Here is a 17,595-nt window from a genome sequence, read left to right as displayed (position 1 = left end):
ATTATTACTAGTGTCTTTAGTCACTTACTCACGTTTAGCAGGTAATTTTCATGTTTGGCAATGGAAACTGTGGATGTAGTCATTTCAGTTCAGTGAGAAATATGACCCATTGGCAAGCTCTCGAAAGCCTCCATGTGCCTCTTGTAGCACTTTCATATATGGCCCAGATTGAGCTGATGGAAACTGAATGTAAAGATCTTTCAGTGTACTAAACCGTGCTTACCTGGGGCCTGCTTGCTCTTTTAACTTTATGCATCCAGATTTCCTTGGACATGAACTAGGCCTGTACTCTGCAGTTTTTTAACTAGGTCTTTATGAACTGTAATCTGTATAATGCATTTTTATAACAATTAATTTCCTAACTCTGGGAGTTTGCAATATTTATTTACTCTCAGCCGTTTCCTGTTCTTCAACCACAGTAGCTATTAATGAAACAGACAAAAGGCAAAGTCTACAGACAAAAGCATTATATATTATATATTATATTTCTTTTAAGCATGTTTAACTTAAAAAAAAAAAGAAAGGTATTTTGTTAGCGTGCTGATGGGAATGGGGCCTCCTCCAGTGTGCAGAGACTAGAGTAGTGGGACAGCAGCAGGGTGAGGCCATAAATTGGTTTCACTAATGAAAACAGTGTGTGCAGGATGCAGGTAGAGGTTTCAGAGGATAAATGAGTTGTGACGCTCCCTTTGAAAATGAATGTCTTTTTTTCCCCTCCCTTCTTGATTTGTTGGCATTTGGAGAGATTCATTGAGGTTCCCAGTGATAAACCAGGGCCAGAGAGGGAGGGTTCTGCCATTCATGCTGACTGTTTATTACTTTATTGAAACCAAATGAGCAGCCTCCTTGACTGGGTTATTGACCCAGAAAAAGGTTTTACGATTTTGCTTATTTTTGCAATGTTACTTTATCCAGGGTTTAGACTTAGAATTATGAATTTCATTTAGACTTTAACTTCAAGACAGTGGTTGATTTAAATGTTGAGAACAAACAGTGAGAATAAATGTTATACTAAATATGAGCAAACTAATAAATTATGAAAATGTACAACATTAGTCAGGTTGTTGGTAACTTTTGTGTATTTTTTTATATTGTATGTGCTCTGTTGAGGCTTTCAGACCTTTTACAAGGAAATAAATACATTTGTGTTGAACCAAGTCCGGAAATGTAAACTGCTGGCAAAATATCTTCTACAATTGTCTTATTTGTTTCCTTGGATGCCTAACCAGATGGACTGGCACTCAGCAAGAAGTAGAAAGTAAATGAGTGCATTCTCTAGAGATATAAGGGTCTAGGGGAGATTTTTTGATGCGGAACACACATTTTATGCAGCTTTACGCTGTCTGAACTCATTTCAGACGAGGCTGCCAGAAACCCAACATTTCCTGTGCTCTGGGCTTCCTTCCAGGGATCTGACGCAAAGTGGAGAGGCAGTAGATTAATCACCGATGTATCTGAGGCCACCTAGTTTATTACTCACACTTTCAGAGCTGTCTCTTCAGTACAGAGGTGAACTCTGGGTGCTTGCTCATAGAGAGATTAGAGGGATGGCTCCATGCACGCTAATTAAACGCATGGATGTAGTTATGCACGAGGCAAGTGTTAAGTGCTTTGTAGTGCTATAATTCTTTCTGCCTTAGGGATGCAATTTAAGTTTATCTTTGTCTTTGGTCATTTAGATCAAGTCTGGTAGTGATAAGGATTTTGGATGCTTGTCAGAAATGTATATATAGTTTGGAAAAGCAGTATTTAACGAAATGCTGTTTCATCCACTGCCTATCTTCTACTATTTCAGCCTTTTTTTACAGACAATTCCGTGTTGCATTTCATCCTAACTCTTTACTGCAATTTTAACAATCGCAATTCTCTTCTTAAACAGATCTGGGCTCCTACAAGCAGAGGTACAAGCAGAAGGAGATTGAGGAGATGCAGAGTAATGTGCGGAAGAAGCACACATTCTCCAAGATCCTCACCAGCAAGAGAAGCCTAGACCACGTCAACAAGATCCTGAAGGTTAAGCGGCTTCAGCGGCAGGCCAAGACGGGCAACAATGTGGTGAAGAGGCGGAGGGGGAGGCCACGAAAGCAGGCACTTGTCCCCAACGAAGCCTTCTTGCCTCAGATGCCAGTGCTAGAAAAGTGCATGGACTTTCCAGGCAAAAGGAATCTGCACGGCAGCCCGATGCTCGCCCAGCCAGATTTCACCCACCACGACTCTATCACAGATGCCATCGAGGCAGTGGTACACCAGGCCCGTGCACAGCCCAATCCACAGACCTCACAGATGGCTAAGCCGTATTTTAAATATCAGCCAGAGGAGCAGCTAGAGCGGCCAGTACGGCGAGGAAGGGGAAGCAGAAGGGATGAACCGGCTTCTCATTAAGAGTTTCATTAACAGTGCACTGTGAGTTCAACTTGCACTCCAACCTTTGGATAATTTCTAGGCATTATGGTTGTCTTTTCTTTTTAATCAGCTCTACTGAACTGTACTTCATGGGCATTCTATGAGAATCATGAATGTGGTATAAAAAGTGCCCCACTTTCACTCTGTATATGCCATCACCACATGCTTTTTTTTTAATGGAAATGTTCTTGTGTTGAGCTTTTTACTCTCCCAAAGCCCATAAGGATTTTGAAACTATGGCTAGAGCCATGATCTTACCAGCAAGTGTAAATGACATTTTTTTGAACTTCTAATACAGTACTGTGCACTTTTGGGGTTTCTTTGCCTTTTTGGTTCTCTCAAGTCAAAGCACAGTGATTATGATAAAGACCAGTATCATGAAACTGGTCAGCTCTCTCTCTCTCTCTCTCTCTCTCTCTCTCTCTCTCTCTCTCTCTCTCTCTCTCTCTCTCTCTCTCTCTCTCTCTCTCAATTTCTCTCTCTCTCACACACACCCACACACACACACACACAAACACACACACTTTCTTGCCTGCGCTCAGGTTTGTTCCGGGCATGAACTAATGGCAATACCCTTGAATTGAATGAGACTCTTCTACTATCTTCGATGGCTATAGTTTAATTGTACATAGCAACGTAATCTACAAACATTACAAAGTGAAAGTATTTTAGATTTACCTGTACTGTCACCATATCAACTAGAAACCTGTACAATATTCAAATAATGTTTTAACCAAATATTAGAAATAGATGTGACATACAAAAGCTTGTGTTCAAAATGCAAATGATACCTACAGTATTTATAAATCACACCATAACGAAGTGGATGCATCACAGATTGAAGGATTGTATTAGACAATGGCAGTGTGTAAAGTCAAACCTTCAAAAAAAAATAAAATAAAAAATCCCTCAGCTATATACATTATACAATATATGCCGTTCATCATGCATGAAAAAAAAAAATCCTATTCTTGCATTTAAAAGCAACACAGCACTTACTCCAGTCTCCTCTCACGTATTACAGATTAGTATTACACATTGTCCGTTGATTATTTTTCATTTGAATAACCAACAATATCTGGAAAATATTTTTAGTAATATCAGTTAGTTATTAGAAGTGATTTCAGTCAGTTGCTTGACAAACACGGTAACTGAGATGCCTTTCCAGAGTCTATTCGAGAACGTGCCTGCTCATAGTAGTAAAATAAAAATAATATTACTTTATTACTTATAAAGTAACTGAATATATTGACCTAATGGTCACTATTAGATATCCACACAACCAAAGGTTCAGTCGTGTTGTAGTTCAATATTCTAGGTGGATTTTGGTTTCGGTAGGTGCTTGTAGAAAGTGTAACGAATGGAAATGTGTGGATCTGAGACTTTAGACTTCATTACTGTATACAGCTTAGCATCTGAAACCAGGCTTCAGTATAGTGCAGTGGTTCTACGCTCTTTTTAGAAATGTATATTCAAACGGTCTTAATGCAGAAAGTTGTGTGGTTTATTTCTCAGTTGTTTCATATATGTGCCTTATGTTTGTCAATAAGTCCATAAACATTTCAGCTACAGGGAACTATGAATGACAAGAAATAATGTTGAACTTACACATGTATTATTAGTATCCACACATGGTCATGAATGTACATATGCCTGCTCTTTTATCCCTGCTCCGTAGATCTGTTATTTGTTTAGACGCACTTACGCAGATAAGTTCAGATGGGTCTTATTAAAACGATTCGCTCTCTAGGTAGATTTCTGATGTGAGATAACGGTTTATTGATTCAAAACCGAACGGTCTGTGTGGAAAATGGAGATTAGACATGCAATGAAACAAGGCCAAACTGTGCTTGTGACAATTCAAACAAGACCACAACACATCAAAAAAAAAAAAAAAAAAAAAAAAAAAAAAAAAAAAAAAGCAGGTACGAAATGTCCAAACAAACTTTCCAGCACCAGTTAAGGGTTATTACCACGTGTGCGTTCTAAACGACTATGCATCGGGTTCTACCTGCAAAGTGACAGACAAGAAATTACTTTTTTAAGACTTTTTTTTTGCTCAGTTCACTTCAATTTGTCAAAAAGTGGTCTTACTGAATATAATCTAGAACCTGTATCTTTCTTTCTTTCATTCTTTCTTTCTTTCTTTTTTGCAAACAAGTGACTATCATTTTATTTTTATTTTTATTTTTTATTATTTTTATTTTGTTTTTAATATTTTGCATATCATAATGCTGCATAAGGCAGAAAAAAAAATCAGCCACTGAGCAGCGGAGCCTTAATCATGTTACATTACATTCAACAAAGTAAACTCTGTAAATAGTAGAATCACCTGTCTGTTACTGAACAGCTCACAATGTGGACTAGCTCTTCTTGTTAGGAATAATGCCGGAAATTAGGACATACCTTAGCCCAAAGCCTATTTCTACACAGTTTAAATGATCATATTGTCAGAGCAGAACATGGAGTCAGAGAATGACGTATGGTGCATTAGAGCCAAGTCAGATTTGGCAGCTATTCCCTTCTGCCTGTGGAACTACATTGGACACTTCATGTTTCTCCTGTTTAGGACTGGCACCTCGAACCACCTGGACACTTTGCCAAAAAAGAAGACATCCATCACTCAGAGCTAAAGTGAAAAAGTAAACCAAATTGTATTCAGTAGCAGTATTCCAAAACAGTACCATCAGTCTTTAGTTTATTAAGGAGGTGTTAATAACAAGGTGTTTGGCAGCTCATATTTTTCTCTACCAGCTGATTAAATGGTGCCTTGTGAAATTAAGGTGTTTTATTATTTGATGATTTTTTCCCCCCTAACATTCTGGCTGTTCAATAATCGTAACTCATTAGACTATTTTGAGTCATGTAAATATTGTGACCTGACTAGGTACAAAGGTTTATTCAGTTGCTATAACTTCATTATCAAGATCACATCATAAAAACCATAGGTTTCAGCCCCATATCAGCTAAATCTTCATGTATTAAGTTCTAAAGCTATTGAAGAAATTTCCAGTTCAAATGAAGTATTAATTGAAGGGTAACATACTCAAAAAGGGCACAACATGAGCTAAATTCTGCATTTTTTTTAAAATACGTACTATGACCATTTTTGATAATGCTTTACATTTTCTGAACCTGCATGCCCTAATTGATTGTATGCACACAAATTTTGAAGATTATCGAATTTCAATTTGAGATCTTATACATTGTTTGATAAGTTTTTTGAATAACTAGTTTTTAATTCATAAAACATTTTTGTAAATTGTATGAATATGGAAAAAAGAAGCAATTAAAGGACATATATAGGAAAGAATAAATATTGAGATACGCAAGCGTATGCATTGTACATAAATGTATGTAGGAATACGCCCTCATGTTTTTGTGTCCCTGTGTATACACACGTTTAAAGATATGTATACTGCACTGTACATATGTACATACATTTAAGCTCGCATGTGTTTGGTCATCTTTGTTGTTCATGATCTTGTAGAGAGTTCTTTTTTTTTTATTTCTCTTTCAAGTTCAACTTTCTGTGCAACCATCTCAGTGCAGTATTGAGCACTTAAATACACGTGATCTTGCTCATGTCATTCATTGTGCAAAAAAATAATAAAAAGGAAAAGGAATTTATCAAATTTATCTAATTGTGTTGTTTTATTTAATATATATCTATACATCTGTAGGTACTAGGTCTTCTTAATTATTTCATGTATCATTGTACATGAAATTCATTCATTCATTCATTTTCTACCGCTTATCCGAACTTCTCGGGTCACAGGGAGCCTGTGGCGTCATCGGGCATCGAGGCAGGATACACCCTGGACGGAGTTGTACATGAAATTGTAAGCAGATATTGTGTCCAGGTTATTATGGGTGTTTTTTGTTTTTGTTTTTTTAATTCGTACATTTTTACTGAACAACAAGTAGGTCTACAAAAAAACAGTCTATAAAGTACATAATAAAACCTTCCTACTAGCACAATAACCACATTACAGCACCTCACTAATAAGAAAAAAGACCAGCAACATTTAAACGATATGAATTACATGTAATGTGAGAACAGTACACCACATTTCATAGCCTAATAAATTTTCCATTGAGGTGCAAATATGATGCACTACACAATTGTTCATTTCCCTTATTCCATAATAATACACTTAACTAGCAAACAAGCCATACCGTATGTTCCTATATTACATTAGACTCTGTTTCTTACCCAAGTCAATTAGATTTCTGGGCAACCAAACCATGGACCTGGACATAAATGCTTCCACTTTCTCAGTTTGCTTGCTAATATATTTATGATTTCTCCAGTTTATGAATTGTAGCTTTTGCATATGTTGGAGTTAATGAGAACCAGTTACCTGTTTTAGAATAAATAACATTACAGGATTTAGATTTGTGATATAAATGCTTCCTTTGATTAGCAGATTAGATTAATCAAAAAGCATAGCACCAGCCTGTAAATAACAGTAACAGATGCCTGATTTCTCCATATTTTCTCCAAATTGGATTACATTGAAAAGGAAATCTAAATGAAGCTTTATTGTGGCATTTTGCCGAGTACATCAGGCATGTGTCAGTGAAATGTGTAGTGGTGGGCAGTGTAGTAGAGGGAATCCCCATTCCCCAAGGTCTACGCCTCATGCGCTCCCCGTCATTGTATTACTCCAACACTGCATAGGAGAGATAAATGGATTGGGCCGCGTCCCGGCCGTTGGTTGGTGGAGGCAAAGTGAAAAGTGCTTCACCATAGGCCTGTGCCTCTCTGTAAAATTCCTGTTGCCATGGCAGCTGGGTGAACTGCCCAAATATTCTGGTGCAGTGCTTGGCTCGGATAAAATGTCTCAACTCAATCTGGTGACTGCATAAAATTAAAGCACAGAGATGAGCTGGTGCTCCTGTGATTGCTGTTACTATTACAGTAAACAGCAAGAATAGCATCATGATTAAACATTTTGATTTAAAAAAAATAGCAAAAGTTGAGGTTGATAGTGTGTGATTGTTATTGATTATTACAGCCAATCATTTGTGCTAATAAATTGTAATGACTAATTATTGGTGATGTAAAAAAAAAAACAGAATGTAAAAAAGGCAAATACAGCAAAAAGTGACACACATGGCAATTTTAAAAGTAAGATGAATTAGACCCCTGTTCATTTGTGCAGTAAGCCAATCATGTGGCAGCAGCAGCATGATGCAATATTATGCAGATGCAAGTCAACAGCTTCAGAATATGTTCATGTACATCATCAGAATGGGGAACGAAGCTGTTCTGACATTTGACCGTGGCATGGCTGTTGGCGATCTGATAAGCTCCTGGGAATTTCATGCACAACAATCTCTTTACTGAAAAAAAATCCAGTAAGATGCAGTTATGTAAGGTGAAACACTTTGTTGAAGAGGAAAGTTTAGAGAAGAATGACTACACTGATCCGAGTTAACAGGAAAGCTGTGATAAATAACCACAAATTCATACCATCCTGAAAGGAAAGGCATAACAGAATACAACACGTCAAACATTGAGACAAATGAGCTTCAACAGAAAACGATATCAGGCTTCAATCCTGAATTGTAGCTGTAGTGGCTGCAGTTACATGCAAATAAACTTGTGAACTTGTCATTTTCCTCACAGACTTAGCCAAATGCTAAAGGCTTGTTGAAATGGATTTTTTCTCAAATTCTGAGCTATGACACTTGACTCAAACATCATTGCAGGAACATCTACTCCAAGAGCAACATAATTAATTACAGTCTAAAATACTTAGGTTTCCATGGGCTCGAGGTGCTTGGCTTGAAAACAGATAGACCCACGAGAGTCTCATAGATATGCAAATATTGCAACAAGCGCTGACAGAAAATCCCTTCACGAAGAGGAAATATTCCACAGTAAATCATTTCCTCTTCAAACCCCATCTATTAACGCAGCTTGTGTGGAGCCCAGCCTTCCATCTCCACCCTCTTATGGTGCTCCCATTGACTCGCGCCCCTCAAAGCACCACTTGCTGTTCGGGGCGATGCATGGCAATCAATTGGTTTGTGTCGTGGGACAGGAAGGATGCTATTCGTTATTGACAGCAACTGGTGGAGCGGAGGCTGTAGTTGCTACGGTGACAGTCTGACTTGTGCCAATTTGATTACTGAATGAAGCTGTTAGCATGTGGAAGGCTGTTGAAGGTGTGTGTAAAATGGTCTCCCATCTCCAACTCATTCTCTTTTTTGATGGAAGTAACGACACAATCAGAATATCAATTTTCTTCCCCATGCTGCTTTTTTTTTTTTTTTCATACCACATGCAAGGTAAATCATAGCTCTTGAATGTGACAGGCACGGCAAACATTTGTATGCACAGGCTATGTTAGGGGCAAATGCTCAATCAGAAATAGTTTTAAATATATTAATTGAGATGTTTCTGCTATTTAATATATTTACATACTTGCATTTGGTTGACTTCAAATAAAATCTGTTAAAAAAAGATCACAGCAGTCCTACATGGGAAAAGTGTTTAAGAGATTAAGAGATTTTGTTAAAATATCTTTTAGAATGATTAATGGCTGTGGAGGATGAGGGATGTATCTGTTGAATGTTTTGATCCTTCTCTCTTATGTAAAAATTATTTTATACCATGATTTATGCCATTTCTACACAGATACTCACACTTGCTTTATGTTTCTCTCTTTCTCATTTCTCTCCCAGGACAAAATCAGTGTAAACTGAGATTTACATTCTCCACTTCTTATTTCTGTAACTCCAGGTGTTTGATAGATCTTTTCCAAACGCTACTTACAGGAACGCAGTCTCAGTGGAATACTCCGGTTACTGTTATTCAAAAAAGGTGCTTTTATTCCTTGTAATTAGTGAAGCTAACCCAGGGCTCGAAGTAGGCGTGCAGGTTTCTTCTCTCTCTCTAAACAGAAAGTGGTTTGTGAGTCTAATTTCTCCTGCTATGAAATGAGACTTTTCCCTGAGACCACCTTTTACAAACATAACTACATTGTTATGGAATGCAGCTTGTCAGCTTTATTTTGGAGCACAGCATTCATTCTCACTAAAGCTCTCCTTTTCCTGAAAGACAATTGATTCCTTACTTACATCTGACCAATGATATACTATTGTATTTCTAAAGAGCTTTCATCACGTGATGTTGATGAACAACATTAACATCTGACCTTATTCTTTATTTATCAGTACACCTCTGAGAACATCACACACATAAAACTGTATTTTACTCATGTTCATTCACAGTTGTTCATTTGGGTTGCTTGTGTTGACATTATTCCCTCCACAGAGTTCTTTTTTTTTCTGTTTGGAATTCAAGGACCTCTCAAGGCAAATATTTTATATAACTGTTCAATTTTTCCATGTGCACTCTGGCACTATTAAGAACCACAAGCAACAAAAAGCACATAAGGACAATAATGTGGAATTTTAAAAGAGAGAAGAAAAGCTCCAAAAAATGGCAACCTTTTGGTGCCTCTAAAATTTCAACAGTACCAAAAACTGGTCCTGACCATTTGCAGCTGGTTCAGCTTTCCATCTCCTTGAGAAACTGCACCCCTGTGTGCCCTAGCTGCAGCACTTTATTGTAAACATATAATTTCATCGTGAACGCAGCTCAGGTTGTTGGCTGTTTGCCGCCGTTTCATTTGGAGCAAAACTGGGGATGCGGCCAACATCTGGTCTCTGTCAGAGCAAAAGGTTTCGAGCCGTTGCTCGTCAAACTGGACTCCACTGGCAAGAAGTGGATAGAAAACAGATCGGGCTTTAATTAATCAAAGGTGGAGCGTTAATAACGGGGCCCCATTTCCAAAATTTCCTGAAACAGGCTAGATTAAAGGAGGTGATGGTGGTTTAGGGAGACACATATTACCTCAGCATGTTGCGCCTTCTAAGGTGAGCCTGATGCATGCACATAAAGTGTAAAGAAAAAGAATTCCAGGCCTGTGTTTCCTATACTTTAGCTCCTGATAATTACTCTGCTGTAACATATTATGTTTTCCAGAAGTTACTTTCAAAGAATTCTGGATTAGTCTTTAGTTTCATGCTGTTAAATCTACTTCTCTGAAGCAGTGAAGCCATGAAGCCCTGATAAGTTTATGAATAAAAACCTAAAGTTGCAGTTTCAGTAGCTGTAGCTCAACAAGTTTCTGTCCTGTTGCCAGAATGGACGACTTCAAATCATAGATCAGAGAAACACTTGCGTAAGTCTCGAACTCCTAATTTCATTATACTCTTCAATTAAAAGTCACTTTGGATAAAAACTACTTGCTAATCTAAAAACTATTTGGGCTGTACCAAATGAATGGAATTAAATTATTACTAATCAAAAAGTAACAGAAACCATCCTCAAATACACTGCTCTAAAAAAGGAAACACTTAAATCACACACTGGATTTTGATGAATGAAATATTCAGGACAGTCTGTGGTTCTACTTAGTGCCTTTGTACAGTATACTCTTACAGTATACATACTGTAATGTCCCAGAGGTTCTCAGATTGATTCAGGTCAGGTCAGTCATTGGCATCAATGCCTTCATCATCCAGAAGATGGGTATTCGCTCTGGCCACATGAAGCCAGCCATTGTAATGCACCATGATGAACCGAGGGCCCACTGCACAAGCATAAGGTCTGTGAATGCCCCTGAGGATTTAATCCTGGAACCTAACGGCTGTAAGGGAACTGTTTGCTAGCATGTGGAAGTCTGTGCGACCCTCTAATTATATTTCTCCTCAGACTATATACTCTTCTCACATATATAACACATGCTCAGCATGAACCTGCTCTCATCTGTGAAGAGAACAGGGCACCAGTGGTAGACCTGCCAATTCTGGTGTTCTCTGGCCAAGAGATCTGGTTCTCTGTGAGCAGAACAGGTCCCACATGATGATGTCAGGCACTCATGTCATCATCATGAAATCTGTTTGAAGGTCCTGCAGTTGGGTTGTTGCCCTCCTCCTCATGTAGCAGCTTGTCTCTCAGTATCTCATGCATGCTTTTGAAACTGTGCTGAAAGACATTTTAAACCTTGTGACGGCACGTATAGGTGTGCCATCCTGAAGGAACTGGACTACCTGTGCATCCTGAATGGTTACAGGCAATGCCTCATCATACAAGTAGTAAGAAAGAAATTCAAAGTGATTCGAAATCACTTATGCTTTCTAACTGGACAGATTGATGTCCCTGAAGTTATCTGACTTCTTGTTGTACTGTAATGATTAAGTAAGTCACTTTGGATTGAAGCACCTGCTAAATGGATAAGTGCAAGATTAAATGTAGATGTAAGTCTTAAAGGCAATAAGGAAGTTATCTATGCTGAGATAAACAGTGCATCACTAGACCATGTCATGACCACATTATTCTTTCACTCAAATGACCTCAAACAGACAGCAATAACAGTTAACCCCGCACCTTTCAGACTGATAGGCTCTATATATCTCCCATAATCATATAGCACTGCAGCTGTGAAGACACTCTGCTACACAGTTATACTGCAGTTATGCGCATTCGTGTATTATTAGATTTATTTAGGCCAAACTAGCATTTTAATCATAAATTATTTTTAAAATTAAAACATTAACTTACTTTAATTAACATATCAATCTTTGATTCATCTCTGGTTTAAACTTATTTCTTCAAAAATGTCCAAAAACTTGGAAATGTTCTCTGTCTATAACATCTGTAGTGATTCAAATAAATGTATTTGTATCAGGATTTAAACTGGGAGTGGCCTAAACTAAAATAATTCATTTTCTTTCTTTCTTTCTTTCTTTCTTTCTTTCTTTCTTTCTTTCTTTCTTTCTTTCTTTCTTTCTTTCTTTCTTTCTTTCTTTCTTTCTTTCTTTCAAAACCGCTCACATTACTTTTTTGTTGAGTCCCACAGGACTCCAGTCCTTATGGACACCTCTAGTCTCAATCAGATGCCTTGAGTACATTTGATACAGACTGCACCTCTTTTTCATACCACTTTTTATATCTGTAAGCATTATCTGTAATGTATTCATATTAGTTTACTTCTTTAAGATTATTGATCCTGCAAATACATCTATGTACTGAATGAAAAGTGAATTTGAACAGTTTTCAACATTAAAACACACTGCCTCTTAGTCAACTTTGTGGGGCGAACCAAAAAAAATAAACCAATTATTGCAATCACCGAGTCATATTTTTCCCCTCTTATACAGGACGGCAGAGTATGTTATTATTATTGCAAACCTTTCTGTGTGAGTTATAGCACAGAACATTCCCTCCCTTTGAGAATTCACTGGCTGTGCGCCATGGCGGCTGGAAGCCATCACAAACTCCAATTACTGTCTGTCTGTGTCAACATCTGGAAACCACTTCTGCTGTTTTGCCTGTCTGAATCTTAGTGTGAGGAAGGTTGTTGGCCTTATATAGCCAACCTATTTTGCGTGGAATGTAGGACAGCGACGTGCAGACAAGCAAGTAGGTGTCTTTTCACTTGGGCCTGCTGGTGACTAATGACCTCACAGGTTCGCCTTCTGATGAGCCGTGCACTGTAATTAGGAAGGACGAGAGTCGGAGTGGTGTGGCTGTGTCTCTGACTGGTAGTGTGTACACAGGCATTGATCCCAGGTGTGAATAAGTTCAGCTATATCTTCTGGGAGCTGTGAAGTGTAGCTGGTGGAAAGCAGAAGGGCCAATTCTTTGTCATCGAATGGAGGATGAGTGGTTAACTTAAGCTGTTAAAATAGAACACAGGCAGGGTGTTTTGTCATTTCTGAATTATTTCTTAAATTGTGCTTAAGTGTTTACAGACGGTAAGCTTAGAAGGATTTTTTTGGTTATATGTCAAAGAAAAAAAATCTGTGTCTAATTTCCATCTCAGTCACACCCTCTTTCAAAGGGTTTATTTTTCTTATGTCAGTAAACGCCATCTTACTCAGATATGTGTTTATTCCCATTACCATTACACCCCGGTGTATGGTTTAAGTAGGGAAATTCTATAAATCATATAATATGATGTACTCGCTCAACAGATATCAATGCAGTTAAACACTTATGGGAGATTTTGTACTGCCAAATAATGTCTCCATTAGAAACACAGAGACATGTTTAATGCTTGTCAGTGTGCACTGAAGATTTTCTGGTGGCTTGTGATGACCAACACCAGGATACAAATGATCACCCTTTGTAATATACATTAACGGTTATTTGCAACATATTTTCCCTCTGTCAGTGTGGGAGCTGGAATTTATTTAACAACCTGGTTTTTTCCATGAGCCAAATGGTCTGAAATAATTAGGTGATGAGACTAGGGAGGGAGATGTAAGCAACGGTGTTGAATTATGAACCAAGTAAAACACCCCACTGCTTGAGAGAGCTCTCCCTTCTAGATGGAATATTACTGTAATTGCTAGAGACACGTCCATATGGATATCTCATCAAGCTACTTGCCAAGTCCTCTGTTGAGAAAGGCAAAGCTGCATTCTTGCAATCGGGAGTCATGATGTATCAAGTTGGTCTGACTTTGGCAGGGTTTGGAGAAACACAGATGGAAAAGGTTCTGCACTCACATTGTTCCAGGACCAGCTGCACGCATTGGCCAGAGCTCAGTGGTTAAAACTTATTAAACTCTGAAATGAGAAACCAATGAGCAGGAAGCATTCGCCACCAAAATGGCTACACAGAGGACATGCAGTTCACATCCTGACTAGCTGATGCATTCTCAGTCAAATTGTAATTTGTGCGTGTGTGTGTGTGTGTGTGTGTGTGTGTGTGTGTGTGTGTGTGTGTGTGTGTGTGTGTGTGTGTGTGTGTGTGTGTGTGTGTGTATGTAATCTGTAATCAACATTTCTCTACCCAGTAAGGTAATGAAAAAATAAAGAAAGACATGTATTGTACATGAACCTATTATATGTTAAAATACAGACATTTGGATACATAATCAAGCAAAATACAAAACAGATTTTTCAGATGGATCTCTTCTGACACCTGCTGTTCATATTACCACTACCAAGAATTTTCTGGTCTGCAATCGCACAACAGGAGCAAAATCACAGGAGGATTTCTTGCCCAATTAATAATGGTTATATAGCTCAAAAAGAAAAAAAAAACTTTTTCAGTGATGTTCAATCTGCTAACCAAAGTGAAATCTCACTATGAAACTATACATTTTTAAAGTCTACTTTAGGATGCTGCCAAAGATCACATGATAACTGTAAAGATTAATGCATAAGTTGTTCAGGTTTTTCTGTAGAAATCTATGTCTTGTATTTAATAAGTTACTGACAATCCTTTATTACAATGTCATATGCCATGCACTAAAAATTTAAATACAGTTAAATATTCACTATCAGTTTTTCACACAATGCAGACATTTCAAACAAGACACGTCTTTAGCCTGGAGAGGGATATATAGTACTTAAAATGTTAAATGAATATTTTTAAATTATATATCAAATAAATAAATTACATTTATTTACTGATTTTTATTCTTATTTATTCTCGTCTGTGTTTATATTTCTGTAAAGCTGCTTTGAGACAACGTGAATTGTTAAAAGCGCTGTTCAAATAAAATGAATTTGAATTTTAAACACAATATTCACATTTCCATCACTTACTACAGCTACAAATAATCATATATTTGATGATAGCATGGTGGCAACATGGATTACTACATCTGAAAATTATTTCTGCAGTTGACATACTGTTATTATTACATAAATCTTACTGATTATTGCTTGTCATTGTCTAGTTGTTAGGTTCACATCTAGTTAATGTAGTTAATGGGACTGTTGTGTGCTATGGTATATCCACATGTCTCTCCTCTGGAGTTTTTCCAATTATAATTCTTTCATTCGTTCATAATAAAAAAAAAAAAAAAATCTGAGCAAGTATCATTAGGCTGTCCAAGAAAAACATTTCATTTCCATGGCACTTAATCTTTGCTGCAGAGATGTAAATGTAAATCCCTTGATTGTGTTTGAACTGAATTTGATAGAAGCCAAATGTGTGGCCTGTTAATCATCATGAACATGTAAATAAAGCCATGTAAATAAATTCTATATATTTGTATTTTCCTCTATTCATTAGGTCATGTATAAATATATTTTTCTAAACTAATATATACAATATTTATTTTGTGTGTGTGTGTGTGTGTGTGTGTGTGTGTGTGTGTGTGTGTGTGTGTGTGTGTGTGTGTGTGTGTGTGTGTGTGTGTAGTCTTAAAGAGTCTTCTCTTTTGAGGAAAGTTCCTTTAGGAAGGTTTTTCAGTTCATCTGTCTGTTTAATGAGTAGTCAGGTATAGGATCTTACCATGGCATTTTTAGTGGTAATGTATTACTGATTTTTCTCTTGATATATATTTGTATGCCAAATAAATTATTTAAATATCATTACCCATATTTAGAGGTATACAGTCTATGCAAATCCTGGTGGCTGACCTGTGTGTCCTGTAAAAGTCTCTGGATTGCATTAACCTTTGGAGGCTCAACTAAGCATTAATATAACTGTGTTGATTTTGGATATCTTAATACGCTATATGGCCAGAAGTTTGTAGACACCTCATCATCCAGCACATGTGTGCTGAACATCCCGAAAGAGATTTAGGCCCCTTTGCTATTATACTAAGCTCCACTCTTCTGGGATGGCTTTATGTTAGGTTCTGGAGTGTAACTGTGAGGATTTGTGTTCATTCAGCCGCAAGAGTATTAGTGAGATCAGGCACGGATGTTAGGCAAGGAGGTCTGGGGTTCAGTGGGTGTTGCGATCAGGGCTCTGTGCAACACACTTGTCTTCATTGCATTCGGGGAAGGGAAGCTGTAATGCTCCAGCATACAATGACGTCTCATACAATTGTGTACTTCCAACTTTTTTCTCCCTTGTTTATGTGGTGTGTAGTGTTCTCTTGTGTGCATGTGGGTTTCTTTCAGTATCCCCAGTTTCCTCGCACCTCTCAAACTCATGTTGGCAGGTGTACTAAAACACAAACACACCTACACCCAGTAAATTAGATATCTCTGAGAATGAAACAAAAAATGACAGAGCGGTCTGTATAAAAATGTATGGGCCAAAACATTAACAAGGGTTTAATCAACAGAATGAGGGTATTACAGTACAATAATTAACTTTAATGCTGATAAAGGCAGTTTTGTTTTCCTTGCTAAGTAAATTTCTGGTTTAGGTGCTTAGTAGAGAGCATCTGTGCATTCTGCAGACCATAGCTCAGTGAAGACTACCCAATCTGACAAACACAAAGAAAGTACTGACTCAGACAGAAACCAGTCGCCTGTTACGTAAGCCGAGTATTTTTTCCAGCAGACAATCCATCCTGCCCTTGTCCTAAGCTGTAAAGGCAAAACCCTTCACAAGTTTTAACTCCACATAAGCTACATTACAGATTAATGAAGCCTATAATCAAGAATGACATATCTGCAGAAACCTAGAAACAAAAACCTGAACCTAACATATTTATACCTATCTAACTTTTATCTGATGTAAGGAATAAAACATGACAGGGTGTGTTATTAATCAACACATTTGAACCAAATAGAGTTGAGGATTCAACAATGCTCTGGCATATTATTTATTGTATAACTTACAGTAATTTATGTTACTAAATGTTACTTCTTTATTGTTAACATTAGAACTGTGCAATAGCAAATAAATAAATAAACAAACAAACAAACTACTTCAGTACAATTTTGGGAAGGTTAATAACAAACAAACAAAGAAGACTGAATGAATCAGTTACTGCCATCTGGTGGTCAATTGGAGTAACATAGTATTTAGGCTTCAACGTGTTGTATAATTATATTTGCAAAAGATCTACAATTTCTCTGTTGTTTGAAGACTGACACAGAATTCATTAATAGTATCAGTACCTTCACTCACATTTTCCAGACAACATACTAAACACACTGGATGTTAGGAGGTCTTCCTCCAACAAAGGCTTATAGCTATCTACTTTAATTCAGCTTTCAGAAATTCTACACATGGAAACGCCTCAAATGGACTGAGACTTTTTACTTTTTCATTGTAGACATACAGTCTGTACAAATTGTTTTCACACCTGACTGAGATCCCATCACAGTGTGAGTCAGACCGGTTACCTCAGGAGGGGCTACATCTGATCACATCACTCTCTGATCACAATACATCCTGTGTGCATTCCAGTAATGTGTAGATATATATGAGACCACAGTGCTTATATGACGTTCCAAGCCTTTACC

At 37.5% G+C, this 17,595-nt stretch overlaps 1 protein-coding gene across 1 annotated transcript in view; it reads left to right on the top strand.

Annotated features, from left to right (window-relative positions):
- The window catches only part of setbp1 (SET binding protein 1), a 42,106-nt gene extending 36,064 nt beyond the window's left edge, over positions 1 to 6,042 (top strand). The window contains exon 3 of the mRNA XM_027138417.2: positions 1,880 to 6,042. Within this exon, the coding sequence (XP_026994218.1) occupies positions 1,880 to 2,382 (503 nt within the window). The 3' untranslated portion in view covers positions 2,383 to 6,042. The remainder of the gene's footprint in view (positions 1 to 1,879) is intronic.
- Positions 6,043 to 17,595: the final 11,553 nt, after the last annotated feature.

Source organism: Tachysurus fulvidraco, chromosome 9, assembly GCF_022655615.1.
Source record: "Tachysurus fulvidraco isolate hzauxx_2018 chromosome 9, HZAU_PFXX_2.0, whole genome shotgun sequence".
Classification (NCBI taxonomy): domain Eukaryota; kingdom Metazoa; phylum Chordata; class Actinopteri; order Siluriformes; family Bagridae; genus Tachysurus; species Tachysurus fulvidraco.
The sequence above is the reverse complement of the archived record's forward strand: the minus strand, read 5'-3'. Positions and strand labels throughout refer to the sequence as shown.